The sequence below is a fragment of the Arctopsyche grandis genome, chromosome 2 (assembly GCF_051622035.1).
Source record: "Arctopsyche grandis isolate Sample6627 chromosome 2, ASM5162203v2, whole genome shotgun sequence".
NCBI classification, from domain to species: domain Eukaryota; kingdom Metazoa; phylum Arthropoda; class Insecta; order Trichoptera; family Hydropsychidae; genus Arctopsyche; species Arctopsyche grandis.
The window spans coordinates 8,033,510-8,056,587 of NC_135356.1; the positions used below are offsets into that span (position 1 = coordinate 8,033,510).

Below are 23,078 nucleotides of genomic sequence, written 5' to 3' on the forward strand. Positions count from 1 at the left end.
ATGATTGTTACGAAACATTTTAATATTTTACCCAAACCGGGAGATTGTTTGATGTGCCCGTTTTTCACATACCTATATGTACACATTGTACATACATATACCGCATACATCTACACTCATTTGACCAACGATTTTTATAAATATTTCTCTATACATGAGCCGTTATATTTGAAAGTCCACTATTCTTCATTTCGGGAAATTTTTAACAAAACAATAAATATAATGAAATAATGTTTTTAGAACTGAGAATTGAACTTCCGCCACTTTCAAATATAACAGCTCATATTTACATAGGTATAATCCGGTCGATGAAACTTGGCATAAGTATAATACTACAATAACCTCGTATATACATACCTACATATATGTACATATGTATATATATACATATTAAATATTGTATAATTTAGTCCCGGCTCAGCGCCGAATCGTAATATTAATATTTGATCGTTTCCCCTTCGGCACCGTTAAATAATACATAAATCTGAGTCAGACTGAGAGTGAGATTTCTACCTGTCCAAGGAGCCATAATTCACATAGACCGATCCGGGGCACTTTAAAGTCCAATTTGTACAAATCAAATGAAAACTTTGTAACAATAGCGACCTGAGCGGTATCTGAGCGAAGGCCACCTTCACCCTTAATTTACGGCCACTTTCAGCCGTGAAAATTTTGACAAATTTCATCTCGACGAAACGAAGGTCTCGCAGTTTTATCTGAAAGCGGATCCGATCCGTGTGAGGGTTCCAGAAATAAGTCAGGGCCTTGTCCTTCATGCGGACGTCTTTTATCTTGATATATAATATTTACGTTGAAATTGTACGGGAATGTCATAAAAAAATTTACTAACGAAAAAGGTAAATAAATATATAAATATATATAAACATAAATATAAAGGTACATAAATACATAAATATGAACATTTATAAAATTACACATACACAAATGTCACATCTTTAGCTCCAATGTGTATGATTGAATGCACACTTTTTTAAACATTTAGCCAGTAGTATGGCTTAATGGTAGCGTGTATGTTTAGCACCAAGTGACCAGTGGGTTCTATCCGCCATACTGCTAGTTAGATTTGGGGTTATTTGTGACTCCAAATCGATCGTTTATTTTCAGAGTTTGCCAATTTTAACGGTTCCTCAAAATTGGAAAAAAATCATCTTTCCGTTTGTCACAAATCTTCTGTATTTATTGTCTTTATAATTTGTAAAAATTATGTACAAACATCTAAATTCATAGATGTCTCAATGGATTAATACTGTGATTAATTAATTAATTAATTGTCATTTCGTGTTCTTCAGCTTCTGGAAATACAGTGATTTATGTAATAATAAAATGCTGCATTGTTTATAATTAATTGTCCAGAAAGACTGATTGGGGTTTTCCTGTCAAACCTTCCTTCAAATAAAATAAATAAAATATGTAATAAGAGGTGGTCCACGGATAACGGATGGTTATAAATTAAACAGTATTCCACACATTTTTCGTGTAGAAACTATTAAATGACATAAAAGTAAAAGTATAAATATGCTATTTTGAAATGTTTTATGTAAAAAATGATATCACTCTAATGATGACCGTTTTTATTACGTACACACTTTTGGAGCCTTTCACCTCCATTCTTCCAGATTTCACCTCCATTCTTCCCACTGTTTCCATTTGCTGGATTTGATTTAGAATTGCAGTCTTCAGTTATTCCCATGTGGGTGAGTTTCTTCGTACACGTGAGTTTTAAGACAGCTCCACAAATAAAAATCACTCTTGGAAAGGGCAAGTGAAAGAGCAAGCTAGGGGACAACACGAAAGCGTGAAACAACGTTCGAACTGCAACCAGTGAAGCTCTGTCGTCTTGCATTTATTCTATTGACTCCTCGTCTTCGAACTTCTGATTATATTCATGATTACTGGCAAAGTTACTAAATGGCAAATCACAAATTCTTCCTTTTTTCAAACACCGAATACTACTCATTACAAAAACGTCCATTTCCTGTGGGAGCACTCGTATAAGGAACATTTATACTTAACGTTTTATTATTAAGTATTTCAGTGACATTTTTATTTTTACTTCATCAATAATATTATATATAAGTAGTATCAATTGATAAATTTTTGTTTGTACATGATAAACTAAGCTTAATATCTCACTCGTTTACTGGTATACATTCTAAAAATTAAGCTATAAGAATTCAATAGATATGTATAACGATACCTTTTATAAATCCAAATATCTGCTACTTCATTTCTTGATTAAAAAAAAACATTAAAGTTCAAATTGGACGGAATCCAGGAAATTAAAATCGTGGCTACTATAGTATTTCATCCGCTAAAGTTCCTGTCCATAAATTGATTGTTCCTGAACTTTAATCCAATTTTACACAATTTTCCAACTGACTTTTCAATTTCTTCAACAGCGGCAATTACAATATTTTTTTAGTGCAAAAAGTGTCTAACTTAGCATAATTGAATGGTTTCATCAGAAGCTCACGTCAGACTTCATCTACAAATTGTATCTAAAATGTTTATGGCCGTGAAATGAAGATTCAAAAAGAAGCTTCCTTTAAATGCCAACTTTAATAAAATTAATATATTCATTATACATACATACGCGTGTATGTTTGTATGTGTTTGTTCAATCATTAGCGTACCCTCTGGTTTCCAATTAAGCTGGCAAATAACCGGGTACGCCTGCAGAATCCTAGTCTATTCTTTTTTGGCTGGATCTGATTGTGGGGGTGTGTAATGGCCTATGAAGAAGAAATCAATTATGGGGAAGCTCAATGGGGGGGGCCCATTTACCGGCCTCGCAGACTGCAACTGGACCAATTCTGCCTCTGACACTCATCAACGCGTACCACTCGAGTTACCACTCTCTGAAATTAAATTTCTCATCTACATTTAACTTCATAAAAATGAATTCTTAATTTGACATACATACATACATATGTTCCGAACCACCCTTTTTACATGTTGATATGGGCGGAGGTAATATATACACGACAATCAATGCTACACATAATTTACACCTGTAAAATCGCTATAAATCAGAGATAAATAATTTTCGGTATTAATAAATAGAGCACAAACACTGCTTTGCAACAATAGTAATTAAATATCACGACGACTTGCAGTCAGTCATTCAGTAAGGTTTTTTTATACCTAAACTTAACTGAAACTGAACGTAAACAGCATTACAAAAAATATTCTTTAGTACGTTCTAAATATTCTTTAAAGGTTTGCCAATATATCTGGTTTCATTGGAAACGGTTCCAATAAATTGGCAATCCTGTCCTATTTCTTTCAAAATTTTAGTTTACAACATCTCATAATTTGTTGATATTTAAAAATGCAAATTTGTCCACATACATATGTATGTGTCTATGTGACTTTAATGTTTGATGACCGTTGTTTGTAATTGGCCTTGAATAATACTTATATGCAATGTTGGCAATAGATGTCGTGTTAGTAAAAATGAGTGTATACCTGTATAAAATAATTATTTTTTTTTAAATAAAAGAGTTACGTAGATATGTTAATTGCTTGTTACTTCGAAGTCCAATTCAGATGAGATAAAAAATATAAATTTTCATTTGCAGTGTTTTAATCTCACGATTGTGTATTTTAAAAATTATACTGGGCAGTTTTTACATAAATAAAAAAACAATTATTATTTTATTTTAAAAATTCAAATCAATAGACTAGAAATAGGCCATTTGTTAGGGCAATAACCACAAAAAAAGCTCAAAAAGGAAACTGAATGAAAAAAATGGGCATTTCGCGGGCCAAACTGGATAGCTGCTTCATGTTTTTCACAGATTTATTATCTAATACATAATTATGAAATAGACTTTTTATGTATGTAATGTTGGTTGGTAAAATCAAAGTTTCTATGACGACGATTCGATATGGTTTCGATTCGATATATATTTATTTTCGATTAAAATAAATGTAATAAAAAAACAAATAATTATTTACTATTAGATTCGACATGTTTAAGCTGTTTATATTACAAATACTGAGCGAACCCAGGTAAAACAAGAAGCAATTTATAAAATTAAAATTGTTTTTTAAACAAGACAGGAACATTATGTTGATTGTAATTACTGGTACTAAATCAATTAACGTCTACATAATACTAGTGTTGAATACTTTCTACATATGTACCGCGAGGACTAAATTTCTCCCCCTGACTTATTAAATTAAAAATAGTACAGCCAAGCACTTTTTTTGGTTGATAGTAAAATAGGAGAATATTGTTTGTTATATTATAAAATTTGTTACCAAAATGAGCCCATTGACAAGTTGCCTCGCCCACAAAGGACACTGATCAAAATCATATCTCTAATTATGACTAGATATCGTATACACTATTATTAGAAATGGTTGATTTCTTAGAAAAACCACATGTGTTTGAATCAAGAGAGTAAAAAAGATTGTAAAAACATTTTCTTTCTAAAAAATTTAAATTGAGCGTGCCGCACCCACTACTTCAGCACTACTTCAGTACTTCAGCACTACTACCGCATTTCAGCTACTCTTTAAGGAGCTACATACATATGAACATACATACATAGTTCAAAATAAAAAAGGCAATATGGTAAATAATTTACAGAGACTTTTTTGTAAGGAAAAAAGTACGCTCGTTTTACTGGTGTACAATCAAAAGCCCTCGGTACAAAACCGCCCTTACATTACCGCTCTACAACAAAACCGCGCCAGAATATATGAAAATAGTAAAATAATTTCGACATTTGTAGTTTTTAAGCGTTCAGGTCTAACTGAAGCATAATGCATTTCAAGTTAAGCAACGTTTGATTCTTATATATAAATAACATTAAATTATGCTTAATAACATTAAATTGTGTTGTTTTTTTTATTTCTTAAATGTTATACTTTTTATATTAAAACATGAACTAATTAATGAATGAATTATGGTTTTTTTTATTTATTTTATGCCATGTGTACCATGAAATTAAACTGAACAATATTTACTGCTGGTTTACACCGGTATACAATTTATTAACAGATAAAGCTAAGACTTCGTGTAATAAAAGAACTATAAAAAATCGAAATCGAAATTGATATTTTAATTTTCTCATATATTCTCGTGCGGTTTTGTCGCCGAGCGCTGAAGTCGAAGTACCCCTTTTACTACTGCGAATCATTAAATAAATTATGCCTTTTGAGATTAAAAAAATAGAGACATAGAAAGTTTTCAAACTTTCCCTATCTATGTCGTCCATTAACTTACAAACTTAATCGAAGCAAACCGTAACAATTGTATGAGTCAGCAAACAAATTGCTTTCAAAATAACCAATCGAATTTATTCATTACAGTGTATTATATAGGACAACACATTTTCCATGTGTGTTCGTCACACTATATTTTGAGGGGAGTTTGATTAGAGGGCGCTCCACTTTTGAATAATTAATCAATTTTACCTACGAAACCTTTTTGATTATCTATTGTCAAACCTTTCAATAAACAGTCCATAGGCTTTGATTATCAAATAAACTACTCGTTATACTGCCACGGTAATTGAAGCATTAGACCTTAAAATTTTAACAATACTTACATCATGTCATATAATCTACATACATACGATCAATTTACATTCGGATTGTGATGCTAAAAGCATTGAAATTCCGTATTAGTATTTAACTAATGGGGAATTACATCATTATTATGTATATTCAAATTTCAGTTCCTGTCGGAATTTCCAGATTTTATACGGCTTTGTAAAAAACACATTAATATTCTTCGTTTGTTCATTTCATTCATTCCACTTCGTCCAAAGGACATCACGAAAACACCGGAGAAGAAGCTCAATCTCGCTTTTTTTTATAAGAGACAACAAATTTCAAAATGTTTTCGTTTTTAAACCAGAGCAAATTTTAAGTAATTTTAGTTAGTATTAATTTTAGTTAGTTAGACAGCAATTTTTCTTTATATATATGTACAACGTAAAATTAAACTTTCAAAAGGCGAATTTAGTATAATTGAAAACTGCACAAACAATACACTCATGTAAATTACCTGTAAATATGAGCCGTTATATTTGAAAGTGGCAGAAGTCCAATTTTCAATTCCAAAAACACTATTTCTGTTTGACTCAATTCACAAATTGTTATCACTTATTTCAATTCGATATGTCCAGAATCTCAGAAAAGCAGAATAAACAAATTACAGGCCACCAGTATTTTTAAATATTGTTAAACGTAAGACATTGTATTTAATGTTTTGTGAAATATTTCTCTAAATGAAGAAAATTGGACTTTGGCCACTTTCAAATATCAACGGCTCATATGTATGTACATCACATTTACCCTATTAATATCTAGTAAATTGGAAAACATACGATCCGTTTACGTTAATTTCATAATATTATACACACATCGAAGCAAACACTTCACCTTTGTCGGGAAACCTTTCAGGTATTATCGTATTAAAATTTCACACGTGATATTCATAATAAACATGACTAATATTTCATAACAAGCTTTTTGTACACGAACACAACTTTCGTATACGTGGATGAAAATTCGAGATAATTTTTGCAAAAGGACAATGCGCACATGAATATTTTTCCACAGCCTCAATTTTAAAACGTATCTCGACGAATCAACAAACTCTGACAAAATAATAATACACGCAATACAAATCATCCACATCATTATTAATATAAAAATATGATAACTGATATTTTTTAGATTGTATTTCAGTCAACAGTATTTACGATCGAATAATCTACATACATATGTACATATATATACATATATGTATATGTATATATATATTTTCAATTGAATACTTTTATGAAAAGGTTGTCTTATGGTGAAATCCAAGTGCATCGTTAAAGTAGAAAGTCCCTTCTAACTTTTGCTTTGTTTCTTCGGAAACAAAGCTTCATTGAAACGGGCTCGTTTGTGGCTTGCTTCGTTTGGTTTCCGTGTAAATTCGATGATTTTCCTGGCGAGTTGAAAAGTTCTTTGGGCATTTCACACTCATGCTTAATTGTAAATTGCATTATCGTCTCGAGGAACACCACTAATGCACCGCTCCAGTTCAAAGTTTCACACGCAGTGCATTCTCAAAACTATGCTGAAATATACCATTTAATTTACATGCCGATACGTATATGTGTAGATATTATATTTATTTGAAGAATTTTCATATATTAAACTACAATACATACACAGCTCTACCCCGCTCCTTTCCTTTTGGGCATGCTTGAGTATAATTCCTAGAACTTCGAAGAAACTTCTCATTAATTCGTTTTATTCTCCAGCTTCTACGTAATACATTCGTAATTCATACATATATCATGCTCGTCGTTGCTGGAAAAGTTGGCTTAAAGTTCCTTATAATTATATACATACATATGTATGCATGTACATACATATGTGCGTGGTAGAGATCATCATTTGATGGTTAGACCTTCAGCCCACACAGTACTTTACCGGATGGCTCCTATTCCAAAAGCCCCCCAGCTTCTTATTGAAATCGTTGCTGCCGGGCCCGAATGTGATATTTTCTACGTCTTGGAGTGTAGGTTACCAAAGATTATTTTTATTACCTATGTATTTGTCTGCGATCATCATTACTTTTATAATTGGATGAGATGTATGAATCTTCTCTTACATTTGGGCCTCACGGAAATGTTTTGTATTCACATCTGGTATACATATGTATGTACGTATGTATGTATGTATATTGGTGCTGACTGATGCAAAACATTCCCAATTTTTCTCTTTATATTTAACGTTTGGTGACGGCTTCCATTATTATTTTTTTATGTATAAATTATATTTTATATTCATTTCGTTTTTTTTTCTGTTATATTTCCGACGATTTTGATACATTAGGAATTCCTGTAATGCCACAATGGTCCAAACTTAAAATAAATAAATAAATATATGTACACATACATACAAACCTATATCACGTGAAAAATAAAAATATTATATGATTTCAATTAGTTTGAAATATCTGTTAGTTCGAGTCAAATATTGTAATCAATTTTGGCTCACTTCTGCTGTGTTCATTTTCTTGAAATTATCCTAATTCTATTCAAATCAAATTCAAATCACCATTCAAAATTCATCCATAAACCTATTTACAAAGCTTTTGATTTTATTTTTTACTTCATAGAGTATGTTCGCAAAACATATTAAGTCTGTCCTAATATACATATAAATATGTATGTACATACAATTGTCTCATTACATTTTTCTTGTTAATATAAAATATTTCTCTATTTTTAATTTTGTTCTCAAACCTTCAAGACACGATAACAGATAAAACTCATACACCTATTTAAAATTAATAATTCTTTTCATAAAGCCATTGGAACATCATATCAACGAGAGTTTATATAATTCAATTTAGATAAATGATATATTGTTATATCAATGAATCAATCTTTGCATCGTTATTAAAATGAAAATTTTGTATTTCTAATAATTTCCAATAATTTACTGTTCCTAAAAATCACAAAAGACTTTTTCTGCTTTTAAAATATTTATATACATTTTTTCCCATCGAATACGGATATTCATATGCAGGCCAAGAAAAATTCGAATTTTCCATTTTTTCCCATTGTGCGGCATCTGCTACAAAATATTCCAACAAACAATTCAAAATGAATATACGTATATATCTATAATCAAATAATTTACGATTTAACATTATTTTTTAACCTTTAACTGAATCCACCGATCGTATCACCAACTTTAGCAAACATCATCAAAATAATTACAGGGCTTGTCAGAGGTATCACTTTGAAGACGGCTCATTCGAATTTGTATTGCTCAATTTGCCATCACAATGCATATTATATGAAACACAATGATGATGGAACCACTTGTCATATGAATTTTTAACTCGATAGATATCGCGTGCACGAACAGACAAACACTTGAAGCCACATATAACTTGAATGCCATGGGGTGTTTACGGAGTATTCACGGGCAATTTCACCGTTCAACTTGTTGAATTTTTACATCGTACCACTTTTATACGTGTATAATAATTTTGACGCCGTTTAAAAAGCATGATGAAACACCTCGTAAGGTTGACCGACGACACCATTATGAAATCTCTTTATTATCCGGGCGATTCTGCAGCAAAACGACCGCTATTACGCTACCAGCACCCGAGCTCTCTCTCTCCATTTCACACCGTGAAAATTCAATGGAAAGGGGGGAAATTTCCCGTCACTTACAAAGCACGCCATGTATCGTGGAAATCTCGAACGGTGAAAGCGGATATCGGAAAATCACTTTAATTGGCCTTTCATCCAACGTTCACACCGTAGCATTCCATCGAAATTCGATAACATTTCCCAATCGAACGTTATAATTAAATACTTTTATATTATACCCTTGTATAGCATCATTTTTATTATACTTTACTAGTGTTGTTTGTTGTACATCACAAATTATAACAGAGGTTTTTGAAGAGTCGAGAAATACAGGTAGTCCTCGACTTACGACGGTTCGCACTTACGACCGAAAATAGTAATATATTTTTTAATTAGTTATTTTTCATGTAGATTTTTAATTTTTTCTTCAATTTAAATATGTATTCATTTAAATTATTGTATTAATAAAAGTAAGTAAAACTACCGAAAAAAAAATATATACAGATTCGACTTACGACCGAGGTTCAAGAACGTATCTCCGTCGTAAGTCGAGGAATACCTGTATAGCAGTGCAACCCTAAAAATAATTTATAATACACCCATATATGTATACAAACTTGAAAAAACTGCATGCCATAAATAATATTCCGTTTGTTACAAACATTACTAACAAACTAACCAGTAGATTCGATGACAGAATCACTAATAAACATACTAACACACTTGTGAAGAGTCTCGGTGATTACAACAAAATGTCCATACCCTTCAGGTATAACACACAGAAAACCTAAAAACACAATCTACTTTAAGTCATCGACTTTAGAGAGTCTTTAATAAATATTATGTATTAGATGTATTATGAATTGTAAATAGGTTTTTGAGCTATTTTTCCTATTACGCTGTACATTATAATAATATAATACTATGATTACTAACAAAATTAATTTAAAATTGTAAAATAGAAAATGATCAGTAGATCAGTAGCTATTAAAATAGACATAAGATATATTGTGAACATAATTTAATAATAATAAAAAGCATTTAAGAATCAAAATAGCAGTGCAATATAAATAATATGAGCTAGAGTTATTATCGTGACGCCCTGCAAAAAACCTCTTACCGCAGGTATAAAAAAATGTCATTTGCAGCCGCAATGACACCTAAGAGCACCTACCTCCTCTCATAAATTTACCTATCGACAAAAGCGAATTTTTTTGCTGTATCTTACAGAAATGGGACAGAAAAAATAATGTGATGCTCTTCGCTTTGCACAGAGTGTACATATGTATTATTTATACTATAATCCATATGCATCTCCATTTGTTAGTGACTATTAAATACGTACACTTTTATATTAGGCTATTTAAGAATTGTATAGCATATGTATTTGTACTTACCGTGTAGCAACTGAGTGCTGTTAATCGCACGTTAAAATTGTATTTTGACTGTCGTAGGTATCGACGTAACGTCACAAATTACGTGTGTAACGAAACACCTGTTGTATCGCAGAATTATTCATTAAAGGAGACCGTTGTGTTGTACTTTGAAACTTTTTTAATGTGATTTCATACTGTAATCGAAAACTTTTCTCGTTGTGATCCACGCTTTGCGGTTTTCACGTCAAAAGTTTGTTTTTAACGGTTGGGTGAAACGTACACATGTGCAAAATTTCCTCTACACACACTATGTACGTATATTATGTAATAAAAGCAAAATTTTCCGTTACATTTTTACTCCTCATATTTGCTACAATGAAATGAAATATTACAAACGACAACTACATATGTACATACATACATACATACATATTTACATTAAAATTTCTCACAAAATTAATTAACACACTTAGATGGTGTTGTTTTATTTATCTTCTAACCGTCGCGGCAGTCAAGAATTGTAATATATGATGAAATATTAACCAAATACATATTATAAATGAATAATTAATATCATTAGAGCAGAACGACAAAATCATTTTGCATAAATAAATTCCTCCTTCAAATTTTCATACTTGGTGCAGCAGCATGTTAATGATCGTTTTATATTTTATTAGATAACTGTCCATAAAACATATGTATTTTTTAAATAAACAAAATATTCGACAGAACAGTATGACTTATTACAATACTTACAAGTATTGTATAGGTATAATATATGTATATGTATGTATGTACTTATATGGAGATATATTTTAAATGAAAAAGTTGTATCTTCATACTGTGCTTTCATATCGATTCCAAATTATCGCAAGAACCACAAATGTTAGCATTATATGTACATATTACGAAATTCATATACACATATATGTGTATGTACATTCCGAAAATTCAAACAAAAACATAAAAAACTTTATATTATTCATTTGAATGAAAGATGTAAAAGATGTATGTTTTTACGACCCATAGTGAGTTATATACATACATATGTAATATGTTTGGTCCTTAAAATTTTCACTTTAAAACATCCATGTCCATCCATTCAATTTACATATGTATATGTCAAATATAAATATGGCATGGTTTTACATATTTGTTTGGTATCTTAAAATCATTTTAATCAGTAATTATAATAAATGATCATACATATCTACATACAATATACATACATATGTAAGTAACGATCAGTTACTAAAATAAATGGTCAGTTAATTTTGATGGTTTTATCATATGACAATAATTAGTATATTGATTTTTAAAGCACAAAAAAGCTCGAGTACTTTTTTCATTTTATATAAAGGGCATTTAGATGAACCCACTAAAAGTACTCACCAAAACTTTCAAATCAACTGACCAAATTCGTATATACGTAGTTATTGACCATTTAATTTAAAATATACCTACCAATTGTATTTAATAAATGACCACAAATTTAGTCGCTTAAAAACACCTAAACTAAATACTATTATAGAACATAATGGCATTACTAATTCTATATGTAACTTATGTATGTAAATACGATTCTAAAAAACGTTAAATTATTACCAATACCCCGAACCAAAATATAATAGCATTAAAACGATGTGAAAACTGATAGTTTTATAGCATTCTTCGGTACATAAAAAAAGCAATTCTACCCATCCATCACACCACGTCTCGAGATGAAAACTTTCATATCATCTATGGAAAATTCGCCAAATACGTTCACTTTATTCATATTGGAAATTTAGCTGGAGCGTTTTTCACACGTCACAAAGGGTTGCTTTGATATTAAAAAAAAGCCCGAGCTTTTAACGTAAATGAGTATTTGAATCTTCCTTTTTTTTTTGTTCATGGAAACCATCCAATTAATTTAAACATGGGCGTTTTCACCGCGTCGAAATGAATCGTCACAATTACGCTTCAAATTCCTCAGGACGCGAAGCTATTATTGTTATTTACCTGACTTGTTTCAAATGGTGCCCATTATCTTGCAGATATTTTCAAGTATACTATAGCTATGTAGAGTCTAATGACAATTCCCATCTGCATCACAAAAGGTATTTCGAGGCGTTTAAACGTAAAATTAAACCAAGGTTCTGGACGATAGCGATTTGATTTATTTTTCCTTTCTATTTCACTATAGAATGTATATTTATAACATTTATTTATAAATCCGTCATAAATATATACGTATGTCAACCTACATGTATATAACGGATGGTTTTGACGCGAATGTTGGGCTTTTATACGTAATATAAGGATTGAATATAGAATTTTCAACCCATTTCAAAAGTTAATATTTTTGACGCAAATCTCGGGATTTTATATACAATTATATGTATGCATATTACATTTATAAAGATTAAATTTTCAAAAGTAAATAGTTTTGACGCAAATTTTAGGCGCTTATACGTAATATGAAGATTGAATATATAATTTTTAACCCATTTCAAAAGTTAATATTTTTGACAAAAGATATTACATTTATAAAGATTAAAGTTAGAATATTTTACCCTTTTCGAAAGTAAATAGTTTTGACGCAAATTTTAGGCACTTATACGTAATATAAAGATTGAATATATAATTTTTAACCCATTTCAAAAGTTAATATATTTGACAAAAGATATTACATTTATAAAGATTAAAGCTAGAATATTCTACCCTTTTCAAAAGTAAATAGTTTTGACGCAAATTTTAGGCACTTATACGTAATATGAAGATTGAATATATAATTTTTAACCCATTTCAAAAATTATTATTTTTGACAAAATATATTACATTTATAAAGATTAAAGCTAGAATATTTTATCCTTTTCAAAAGTAAATAGTTTTGACGCAAATTTCAGGCTCTTATACGTAATATGAAGATTGAATATAGAATGTTTAACCCATTTCAAAAGTTGATAATTTTTACGCAAATCTCGGGATTTTATATACAGTCATATATGTATATTACAATTATAAAGATTGAATATAGAATTTTTAACCCATTTCAAAAGTTAATATTTTTTAACCAAATCTCGGGATTTTATATACAATTATATGTATGTATGCATATTACATTTATAAAGATTAAAGCTAGAATGTTTAACCCTTTTCAAAAGTAAATAGTTTTGATGCAAATTTTGGACTTTTATACATAAGAATTATACTAAAATAAAAAAAAAGTAATGAAAAGGGTTTAATTTGGGATTTTCGCCAAATTGTTGTGTTGGCGTCAAATTGAAAATTTTCTATCGGGTTCAAATCCAAGCTCTCTTCAAATTCCATAATTTGATTTTTTCAATGCTCCCTAGTGTATGTATGTATGTACATAAACATACATAACGTATCTACATACGTATTTACACACAGTACGCTACGGAGAAATAAATGTTATTGGAAAACAATAACGAAATATGAACTGATTTTCATTATGTTTCTTTTGAAGTAGAAAATCCCATACGGCATTTGAAATTTATGTTTGTATTGAAAAATAGCTTGAGGCTTTTCTAAGGAGCTCCATAGAATAAATAAGTATATGGAATCTTTTTTTATGAGCGCCGTATTTACATATTATAGCACCTTTCATTCACTCTGAACAATTTAAAATGATTTCTAATAATTTATCGCATCAGCTGTTTTTATTATTTATTTGATATATGTATATACATATATAGACACATATTTATTTTCATATAACATTAATAACGCCACGATGGCTAAAATTTTTAATAAATGAATCAGTTAAATATATAAATTATCGATTACTGTACTCTGTATATACATTTGTATGTACTTATTCAAAAATATATACATTTGTTTTTCCGCTTTCAACTAAGGACACCAAATTTGATATACATACCTAAATATTTACTATTTAATAGAACCCTTTCGTAAACCATAGACATAGCTTGGAGCTTAAAAACTATAGCTTCGAGCCTAGAATCGAAGAGCTCCCATAAAAAAACGCCTATCTGCACTATTCAATTCTTCAATTTTCAATAAAGAGCAAAAAGATTCGTTATACATTTCTAAAAAAGATCTTACTTGATCCTTATTTAGAACTGTGGATGCATTTTGAAAAGACTACTAGCTTTTTTCCTAATTTTCAACATCCAGAATAACGCCTAGAAATACCTGACTTTATCGGACATCGCCCGTCAGTATTAATACTATATATATTTTAAATTTTTTTACAATGAAACTACATATTATGCATATGAATAATTGAAAATAACAAATTATATGATAAAATAATAATATGTAAAAATATGATTCTACAGATACGTATCATTATTAAAAATAATATTTTCAAAATAAAAATATTACCCGTACATTTTGTGCAGTTTCTTTTTAAAAATCAAAATCGAAGGTTTGAAAAAGCATTTTGGAGGCGGCATTTCGATGACTTGCATCATACAGAAACAGTCCTGTGTGCTCCCCATATACACAAGTACATATACATATATTAAAAAGATTAAAAAAGCTTTTTAAAAACATACCTCTTCTATACATAATTTGTATATAAAATTATTATTCTGAATAAAAATACCAATAATTTTATTTTACTACCGCCATCTATGTATGTATAAAATTAATGACTACCAACTGTCACCGAGATTAAAAATGTTCGGACTTGTTTCGCTTCTTAAACGATATTTTATCTCTATCGTAATGGCGGAGGATCCATTTACTTGTATTGATGACCAAAATGAGCAATATGGCAAAGTATGAAAACTATCGGATAAGAGGCAAACTTTTTCCTGAATTGTAATCGTAAGTGAAACGTAAAGAGGTATGTAAAAATAAGTTGTATTAAAATTTGTTTTGCAGAAAGTAGTTTTATTCTTACTTTTGGCTCATTATGGACCGTCGGAATTTTCCTAAAATTATCTATGAAAGTCCGCGTATTTTTCGCAAAATAATAATATTTGCCACAAAATATAATAAAAATATTAAAGTTTTGTAAACTAGACATAACTCCTAAACCTTTATATCAATTAAATAAAAAATTAGTATATGTATATGTAGCTTCTCTACCGTTGTATTCGACCGTATGAATTATTACATCAATATTTTTCAAACTGTGATTGCTGTATTCAGTTTTGTATAAAATTGACATATATTTTCCGTAATAAACGATATCTACATATATTATAGATCATTGTGTTATTCATTTGAATGAAAAATTCAATTTTAGAAATATGTACATATACTACGATTTATTAGAATTAGATTTAAAATATTTTCTGAATATTTTTATATTTAAATATTATCGATCAATTCCCTTCAAAAAAGTCAAGCTTTAAACAATATAAATATAATATGTACGTATACATAGGAGTGGTGCTACCCGGCTTCGCTCGGTAAATGAAAATTAAATGAAAACCTTGAAAAAAGTCTTTATTTGTTTATTAAATTTATTTAAATCGAAAAAAAATAATATTATTTAACGACATACCAAATCACAAACGTCAAAGACGTTTGTGAATCGGTCCAGCCAGCCAATCAGAAACGACTTTGACGACATCCAATCAGAAACGAATTACAGACGCCGTTTCGGTTTTAAACATAAGATTTCAATTTATTTATCAATATTTTGGTTAAAAATACGCTAGTATGATATCTACGAACGAAAGTTTGAAACTAAATCTTCTAAATGATACTTTATTTGTATGAAGTTTGAGAGATTTAAAAACACACTGATTCTGTGTTGACGGCCTTTGCATGAAGTCTTATGTCTATATGTATGTACTCGTATGTACATATGTGTTGGCCCATTGTGAATTAATATCAAAAAGTGGTACATACATATAATATGTACATACGTATATGACCTGCTTGATCTGGATATGACAGTTTGAACTTTGAAAGTTCAATCCGTTATAAATATTATAGCACGAATCATATTTTAAAATCCAATCACTGTTAGACTTCTCAATTGCGGACTGACCTTTTCAGGCCACTTATAAGTTATAACGATCCAACTATGAACTACCTACATACATATATACCCATTCATGTCGTAACGAAGCTTTTATACAACATAAAACAATATGTCACGTTACGATTAGAAGTATGGAGTAAACGTGACATACATACAACAAATTAAAACTGTATTTTTTCCAAGGATGCCAAAGTGAAGTTGACCATTTAAGATGCATACATATGTTGTTTCGTGTGTGGACCGTATTTTTTTTTCATCACTGGTCGTACGTGTGTATGAATGAATTTCGCATCCGCAATGCTAACCTTTTTCTCTCCTTTGTTATAGGGCCAAATTGAATGACGTGGACCGGGATGCCCTGAAGAGGGATGGCCTCACCCTTTTCGGGAGACTCATCCGCACAAAGAATATCGAGGCTATGGGAAGGAAGGCGCAAAGGGATGCCGACACCGGAAAGAAACCCAAACTTTCGGTCAGTACCACTTAACCGTTAAATAAAAACCATGTACACACATAAAGGGCTATTTTAGAAGTATTTCTCAAATAAAACACACATACAAAAGAATATATGAATATCTGCGGAAAAGAAAGCGAATCAATGACATCTATGTGTAGCGGCTCAAATGTTATCTGTCAGATGCCGAAGTTTTGTGCTAAAGTTTTCTGTAATATTTAACTAATAAGAAAACGAAATATAATAATATTTAATTAAGAAAGAAAACGAAACTACTTAAATCGCATGAATAATTGATCTCATCATTGATTGTTCGAAGTCTTCGTCACTTTACCAATTTTTTTTAATCGTAGCTTATATTTGAATTCCAAAATTTTCATACATATGAATCTACAATAACACGTATAATGTACACACATGTTACAGTTGAAGTGTATATTCCAATTGTGAAATATTTTGACTAGTTGGAATATATTCCATCTGACCTGGTACCTACTACCGATGTAGTTGAAGTGTATTTTCAGTTGTAATATATTTTGACTCGTTGGAATATGTATATTCCGTCTAACCCACGTAAGTTGATTCATATGGCGGATTACATTCCAACTGGTCTAAATATATAACAACTGAAATTACAGTTTAACTATAAATTGCTACCGGGTTAGACAGAGAGGTTAGGTTTTCATGAAAGTGTAAATTGAGTTGAAAAGTCACATTTTAGTTTTGAACACATTCTTAGAGCTATAGTAATACGATACTCATTACCATAATTCGTAATACCAAGCAAACATGAATGTATTATTGAATTATAAAGCATTTGTGAAAACATCACAGCTGTCAAAACTCAACTTTTATATTACAACTGGCCCACATTGTTGAAAGCGTATTTGTGCTTGAAGAGATATAATTTACTAGTTTAATTTTAATCGAATAATAATTATCTGAAACGCCAGTTGGAATAAATTACAGCTGAAAATACACTTCGACTGTAACACATACACACATACATGTACATATATACGATAAGATTAATGATAAAAATGGCCTAATTATGGAAGTATATGAAAAAGCATCGCACGTCACAATTCCTTTATAATGTTTAGATCAATGTTTCCCAAGCTTACACCCTAAACGCACCCTTATCGAGATATTAATTTTACCGGTGAACTCTAATTTCAACGAATATTATGGCATTATTACATAATATAGCATACTATTCTGGTTAACATCACTTATAGGCAAAACATACTTGAAAACTTTTTCCGTTAGAACTGAATAGTCATATATTCAGTACAAACCTAATCTAACCAATAAGAAACCAGATCGTCTTGTTTTATGTGCTTTTTATAGTTTATTATAGATAATGTATAACGTTCACAATACATCTTAAGTCTATTACAGAAGCTACTGATCAAGTGATCATTATCTAATTTACACATTGTGACTCTTGTTAATATCAAAAGCTCAAAAATCCATTGACAATATTCTTATAAATATATTTTATACATATATATTTACTAAAGATTATGATGACGTCGATCTACAGGATCTTCTTATTTATCAATTTCTTTCGTATGAGCTTCATAAGGTGCTTTTCTTCTGACTATTTGGCAATATTTGAATACTAGTGAAGAAAACAATTCCTATCCATTCAAAGCGTGTTATTTAATTTGAGAAAATACTCATTATAAGTTTTATGTTTTGCAAAACTTCACCGTCGAGTTCGTTTATCAAATTTATTGGAAGTCAAAAAGCATGTAAAAGAATCATTAACATGTATCAAGCAAAAGTAGCAAAAGCTTGCTACTATTGAATCTTATGCTACTGTTAAATCGTATGCTACTATTGAGTTGCTACTATACTATCTTATGCTACTATTGAATCTTATTGCTAGACTATTGAATCACTGAAGCTTGGGAAGCACTGAAATAGACGTTGTTTTAGGTTGTGACAATTCCATCGCCAACCCTTAACCCTTCCGACCTTTCAGAAATGCCTGACAACCCTCGATCTGACGTCACTCGGCGTAGGCTCCTGTGTAGGCACAGGAATGTACCTGGTGAGCGGAATGGTCGCCAGGAATGTGGCTGGTCCAGGTGTCGCAATCAGCTTCCTGATTGCAGCTCTCGCCAGTGTCTTCTCAGGTTAGAAACAACAACTACATAAACTCACACATGTATGTACGTATGTATAATGTATTAGGTACCATCTTTGTGAAATTAGTTAAAAAGCAATTACACGCGATAAGCGGTTTAATTAAAGTTAGTTAAGCCTGGTTAGTATCGCGCAAATTCCGTCAATATATGTATGTATGCATGCATGTACAATAAGCCGGAGCGAAAAACGCGAATTTTGGATCCAGGAAACGTTAAATAAAAATAATCATTAATTATAAAACAATGCCCTGTGCCAGCGACCAATCAATTTATCTAGACGAAAATTTCGAAAAAGTAGATTTTTTTCGTACATGCATATATCTCATTTTCGAGTACACTTATTGAAGTTTATTTGGATCGATTATGATAAATTTTAACTGATAAACGAGAATTAAAAGTCGCCGTTTCGCTAGAAAGCCCCCATACAAAGCGCACCGCATTCACAATGGTTATTCTTAAAAATAAGTTACTGTGACTATTTTGAAAATTTGTTGAGAGCTTCCTTGGGTATATATTTCTAATTTGAATACAAAAAATACCGACAAAATTAACGAGTTTATGAAATATAAGGAGGCCAAAATGACCTATTATGACGCAATAGGTGACCGGCAAAATGCAATCAAGATAGTTGCACTCCTGCGACATCCAAACTTTCAAAGTTGCTCGAGAACTAATGCAATAGAATTCTACAGAAAAGCGTCAAAGGGTATTTGTACTTTATCCGACCGTGCTTTGTGAAATTCTATTAAGTAAGTTCTTTTTGAGCGCCTTTGAAAATTAGTACTTCTCGAAACTGCGCTACTATTCAGTGCAATTTAGTGCATCTTTCCGGGAACCGACGCGAAATGTCAGGTTTCACAGGTTTTCGTATTTGATTTACGAATTCAGAGCGAAAAATAAAAAATTAGAATTTTCCACGACGGACCTAGTGGAAAACTTGCGTCGTATCAAGAGAACATTAAATAAATTATTTCTACGATTTTTAAACAATGTCCTCCAACCGATTAATTTATCACTACAAAATTCGCAAAAAGTCAATTTTTTCATATACATAATCTTTTTTATAAAATATTTTCCATTTTTTTAATATAAATAGTCACCTACTAAATATTGCAGTTAAATTGGGTAGATTACTTTATCCACTGGGCTGCAAAATAAGTACATCTTGAGAAATCTAAAATTTGCATTATTCACTCCGACTTTATATGTATATATGTACGGTGTTTATATGTATGTATGTATATACATACATATTCTAAATTGAAATTGTATCCCTGAAGCTGCATAGTAACTTGGCGTACTGGCTGATACTGTAAACTATTCACAGTATTAGACAGTACTAATTACATTCTACCCATTACAAGTATATAATTTATCAGTAATTAGGAATAAAACGAGTTTCAACCGTGACCAAAAAAATAATTTAAAAAATTTATTGATTTCGAATATGAATATGAATATTGTAGAAATTCAGATTTACCGTATTTACCGATTTTTTCTGACAATTTTCTGAAAATTGGAACTGTCAAAATCCTGCCAATTAAATTGTATTAATTAATATAAATCAAAATTAATTTCAACTTTTGATTTTTGCGGCCCTAAAAATCAAACGGAAAATCACTGAAAAATAAACATTTTCCTAGAAAACTTCACTGAGTTCAATACGTTCCAAGATTAGCTGGAAATTACATATATTCGTGTACATGTAGGTCAAATTTTCTCGAAGTAGTACGTGGCTAAGCTTGTAAAGTTGATAGAAAGGCTTTAAGAGGAATTATAGATCAAACGGCAACTTTCGAACGGATGAAAAATTATTTGAACTGGCGAATAGAAGAATTTATCAAAGGAAAACAAAATCTACAATCATATATGACGCGTGATGTATACATTTTCTGTATGAGATAAATATACAAGAATCTAACAATAAACTAACTGAAAATTCCGATTCTACAAATGGCAATAATCGTTATCGGCAAATAGCAAATAAATCTATCGTTAGTATCGTTATATTACTATATACATAACTATGAAATCACAAAACACCTGCCCTTCTCACAAGAAACTATTGTAGACGACAGATTGTCAAAATCATACCTACAAATTTTGTTTAATTGTTTTTACATTTATTTTTTTGTTTTTCCTCTAATTTCCTTGAAGTCCATTTTTGAGAATGATTTTTTTTAAATTAAAATCAACTAGAAACAAATTTCTTATTAGAAATCTGCAATATCTACATCCTAAATAAAGTCTGTCGATCGAAAACAATTGCAAATATGAAGCCGAACAATAAAGTTATCCAATATACAAATGTATTACATATCAGTCAAAGAGAGCAAGAAGCCCTAAATATTAGATTCCAACAAGAATGCAAGACGCGCTTGTATGAAAAATGAATATACATACATATGTACATATATACAATGCATATTGTACATATAATACAATCGAATAAATTCAAACAGAACATCCGCAATGCGTCGATAATGCATACAATCCTGTGCATCGTCACTATTTATTGGTATTTATTACACAAACAGTTCGACATGCACGTAAAGGTGCACGTACTCGAGTATTTATGTACATTGAAAATGTCAAATTTTCAATTACCATTACACACGTGACGTGATTCAACTTTACAAATTGTGTGGGTGGAGACGAATCCTTGCTATCAATCTTCGATCCACTTACTCCGAGCCAATTTACTTGTACATAATTTCGCATAGATATGAATTTCCGATACAATATCCCCAAGCCATTTACAGTATTTGAATTGTCAGGAAGTTTAACAGAAGCTATGTATGTTGGAAACTGCCATGTGTTTACTCGGTCACGATATTAATTAATCAACATTCCGTACTTGTATGCTAGTTCTATGAACGGGTCATGCTTTTTCCAACACTAGAGGATAAGAAATTAATTTTTTAGAAATAATATGACTCTCTGCACCAAGTGACAGCTACATACATACATATTGTACATACATAGAGGCTATGATATAGCCAAATCATTTCAATAGTTAAACCACGAATTTTTCCAATATGTTACTTTATTTAATCAATAAGTGAATTGAAAGCGTATGTCAATTTCATTAGTATCACAGAATATGTTGCTGTGAAGAAACTAAAATTAATTTCGAGCCATAGCCTTAAATACGAAAGAGCGCGCATCAGTGCGCTTAGGGCCATGAAGTGGTAAAACTATTTAGCCTGTGAGTTGTGAAGCGGTGGTAGAAATACGTGTTTAGATAGCTAGCTGTCGTCGCTTCAATCCGACACAAGATTCCAATGTAATTTTTAATGAGTTCGCTAATGATTTAACTCTTTTTAGCGTCTTGTCGGAGACATTAACTTACTTTGATGTTAGCCAACACTCACTTGTCAGCTATGTCGGTAAGACGTCAAAGCGACCTGAAGAGTGGAAGTGGTTCAAAATCAGATCACAATTTTTTGACGGGCATCAATGTCATTGAACCAATAGAAAGAGTGAAGCTAATAATAAAATAAAGAGTGAAAAAAGAAAAAGTCATAGGCGTTTAAACAATTGACATCTGACATAGCGAGAAGGTGGCGAAAAGGGATATAAACTAAAAAGAGGCTAGTAACGAACAATGTGGACGATAGTGCTCCCGGAAAGATGCACTGAATTGCACTGAAAAGTAGCGCAGTTTCGAGAAGTCCTAATTTTCAAAGGCGCTCAAAAGGTACTTACGCAAAAGAATTCCGCAAAAAAAATGGTTAGCACCCTCAGATAACATTCAAATACCCCTGGCCGCATTTTTGTGGAATTCTATTGCGTTAGTTCTCTTTGAGCATCTTTGAAAGTTTGGATGTCGCAAGAGTGCAACTATCTTGATTGCATTTTGCCGGTCACCTATTGCGTCATAATAGGTCATTTTGGCCTCCTTATATTTCATAAACTAGTTATTTTTTTCGGTATTATTTGCATTCAAATTAAAAGTATATACCCAAGAAA

The 23,078-nt window shown here is 30.8% G+C and overlaps 1 protein-coding gene across 1 annotated transcript in view; it reads left to right on the forward strand.

Annotated features, from left to right (window-relative positions):
• The first annotated feature begins 16,627 nt into the window (after positions 1-16,627).
• Positions 16,628-23,078, forward strand: part of LOC143922250 (solute carrier family 7 member 14) — a 46,799-nt gene continuing 40,348 nt past the window's right edge. Inside the window, exons 1-3 of the mRNA XM_077445475.1 lie at positions 16,628-16,632; positions 16,824-16,968; positions 18,941-19,094. Coding sequence (XP_077301601.1) covers positions 16,628-16,632; positions 16,824-16,968; positions 18,941-19,094 — 304 coding nt within the window. The remainder of the gene's footprint in view (positions 16,633-16,823; positions 16,969-18,940; positions 19,095-23,078) is intronic.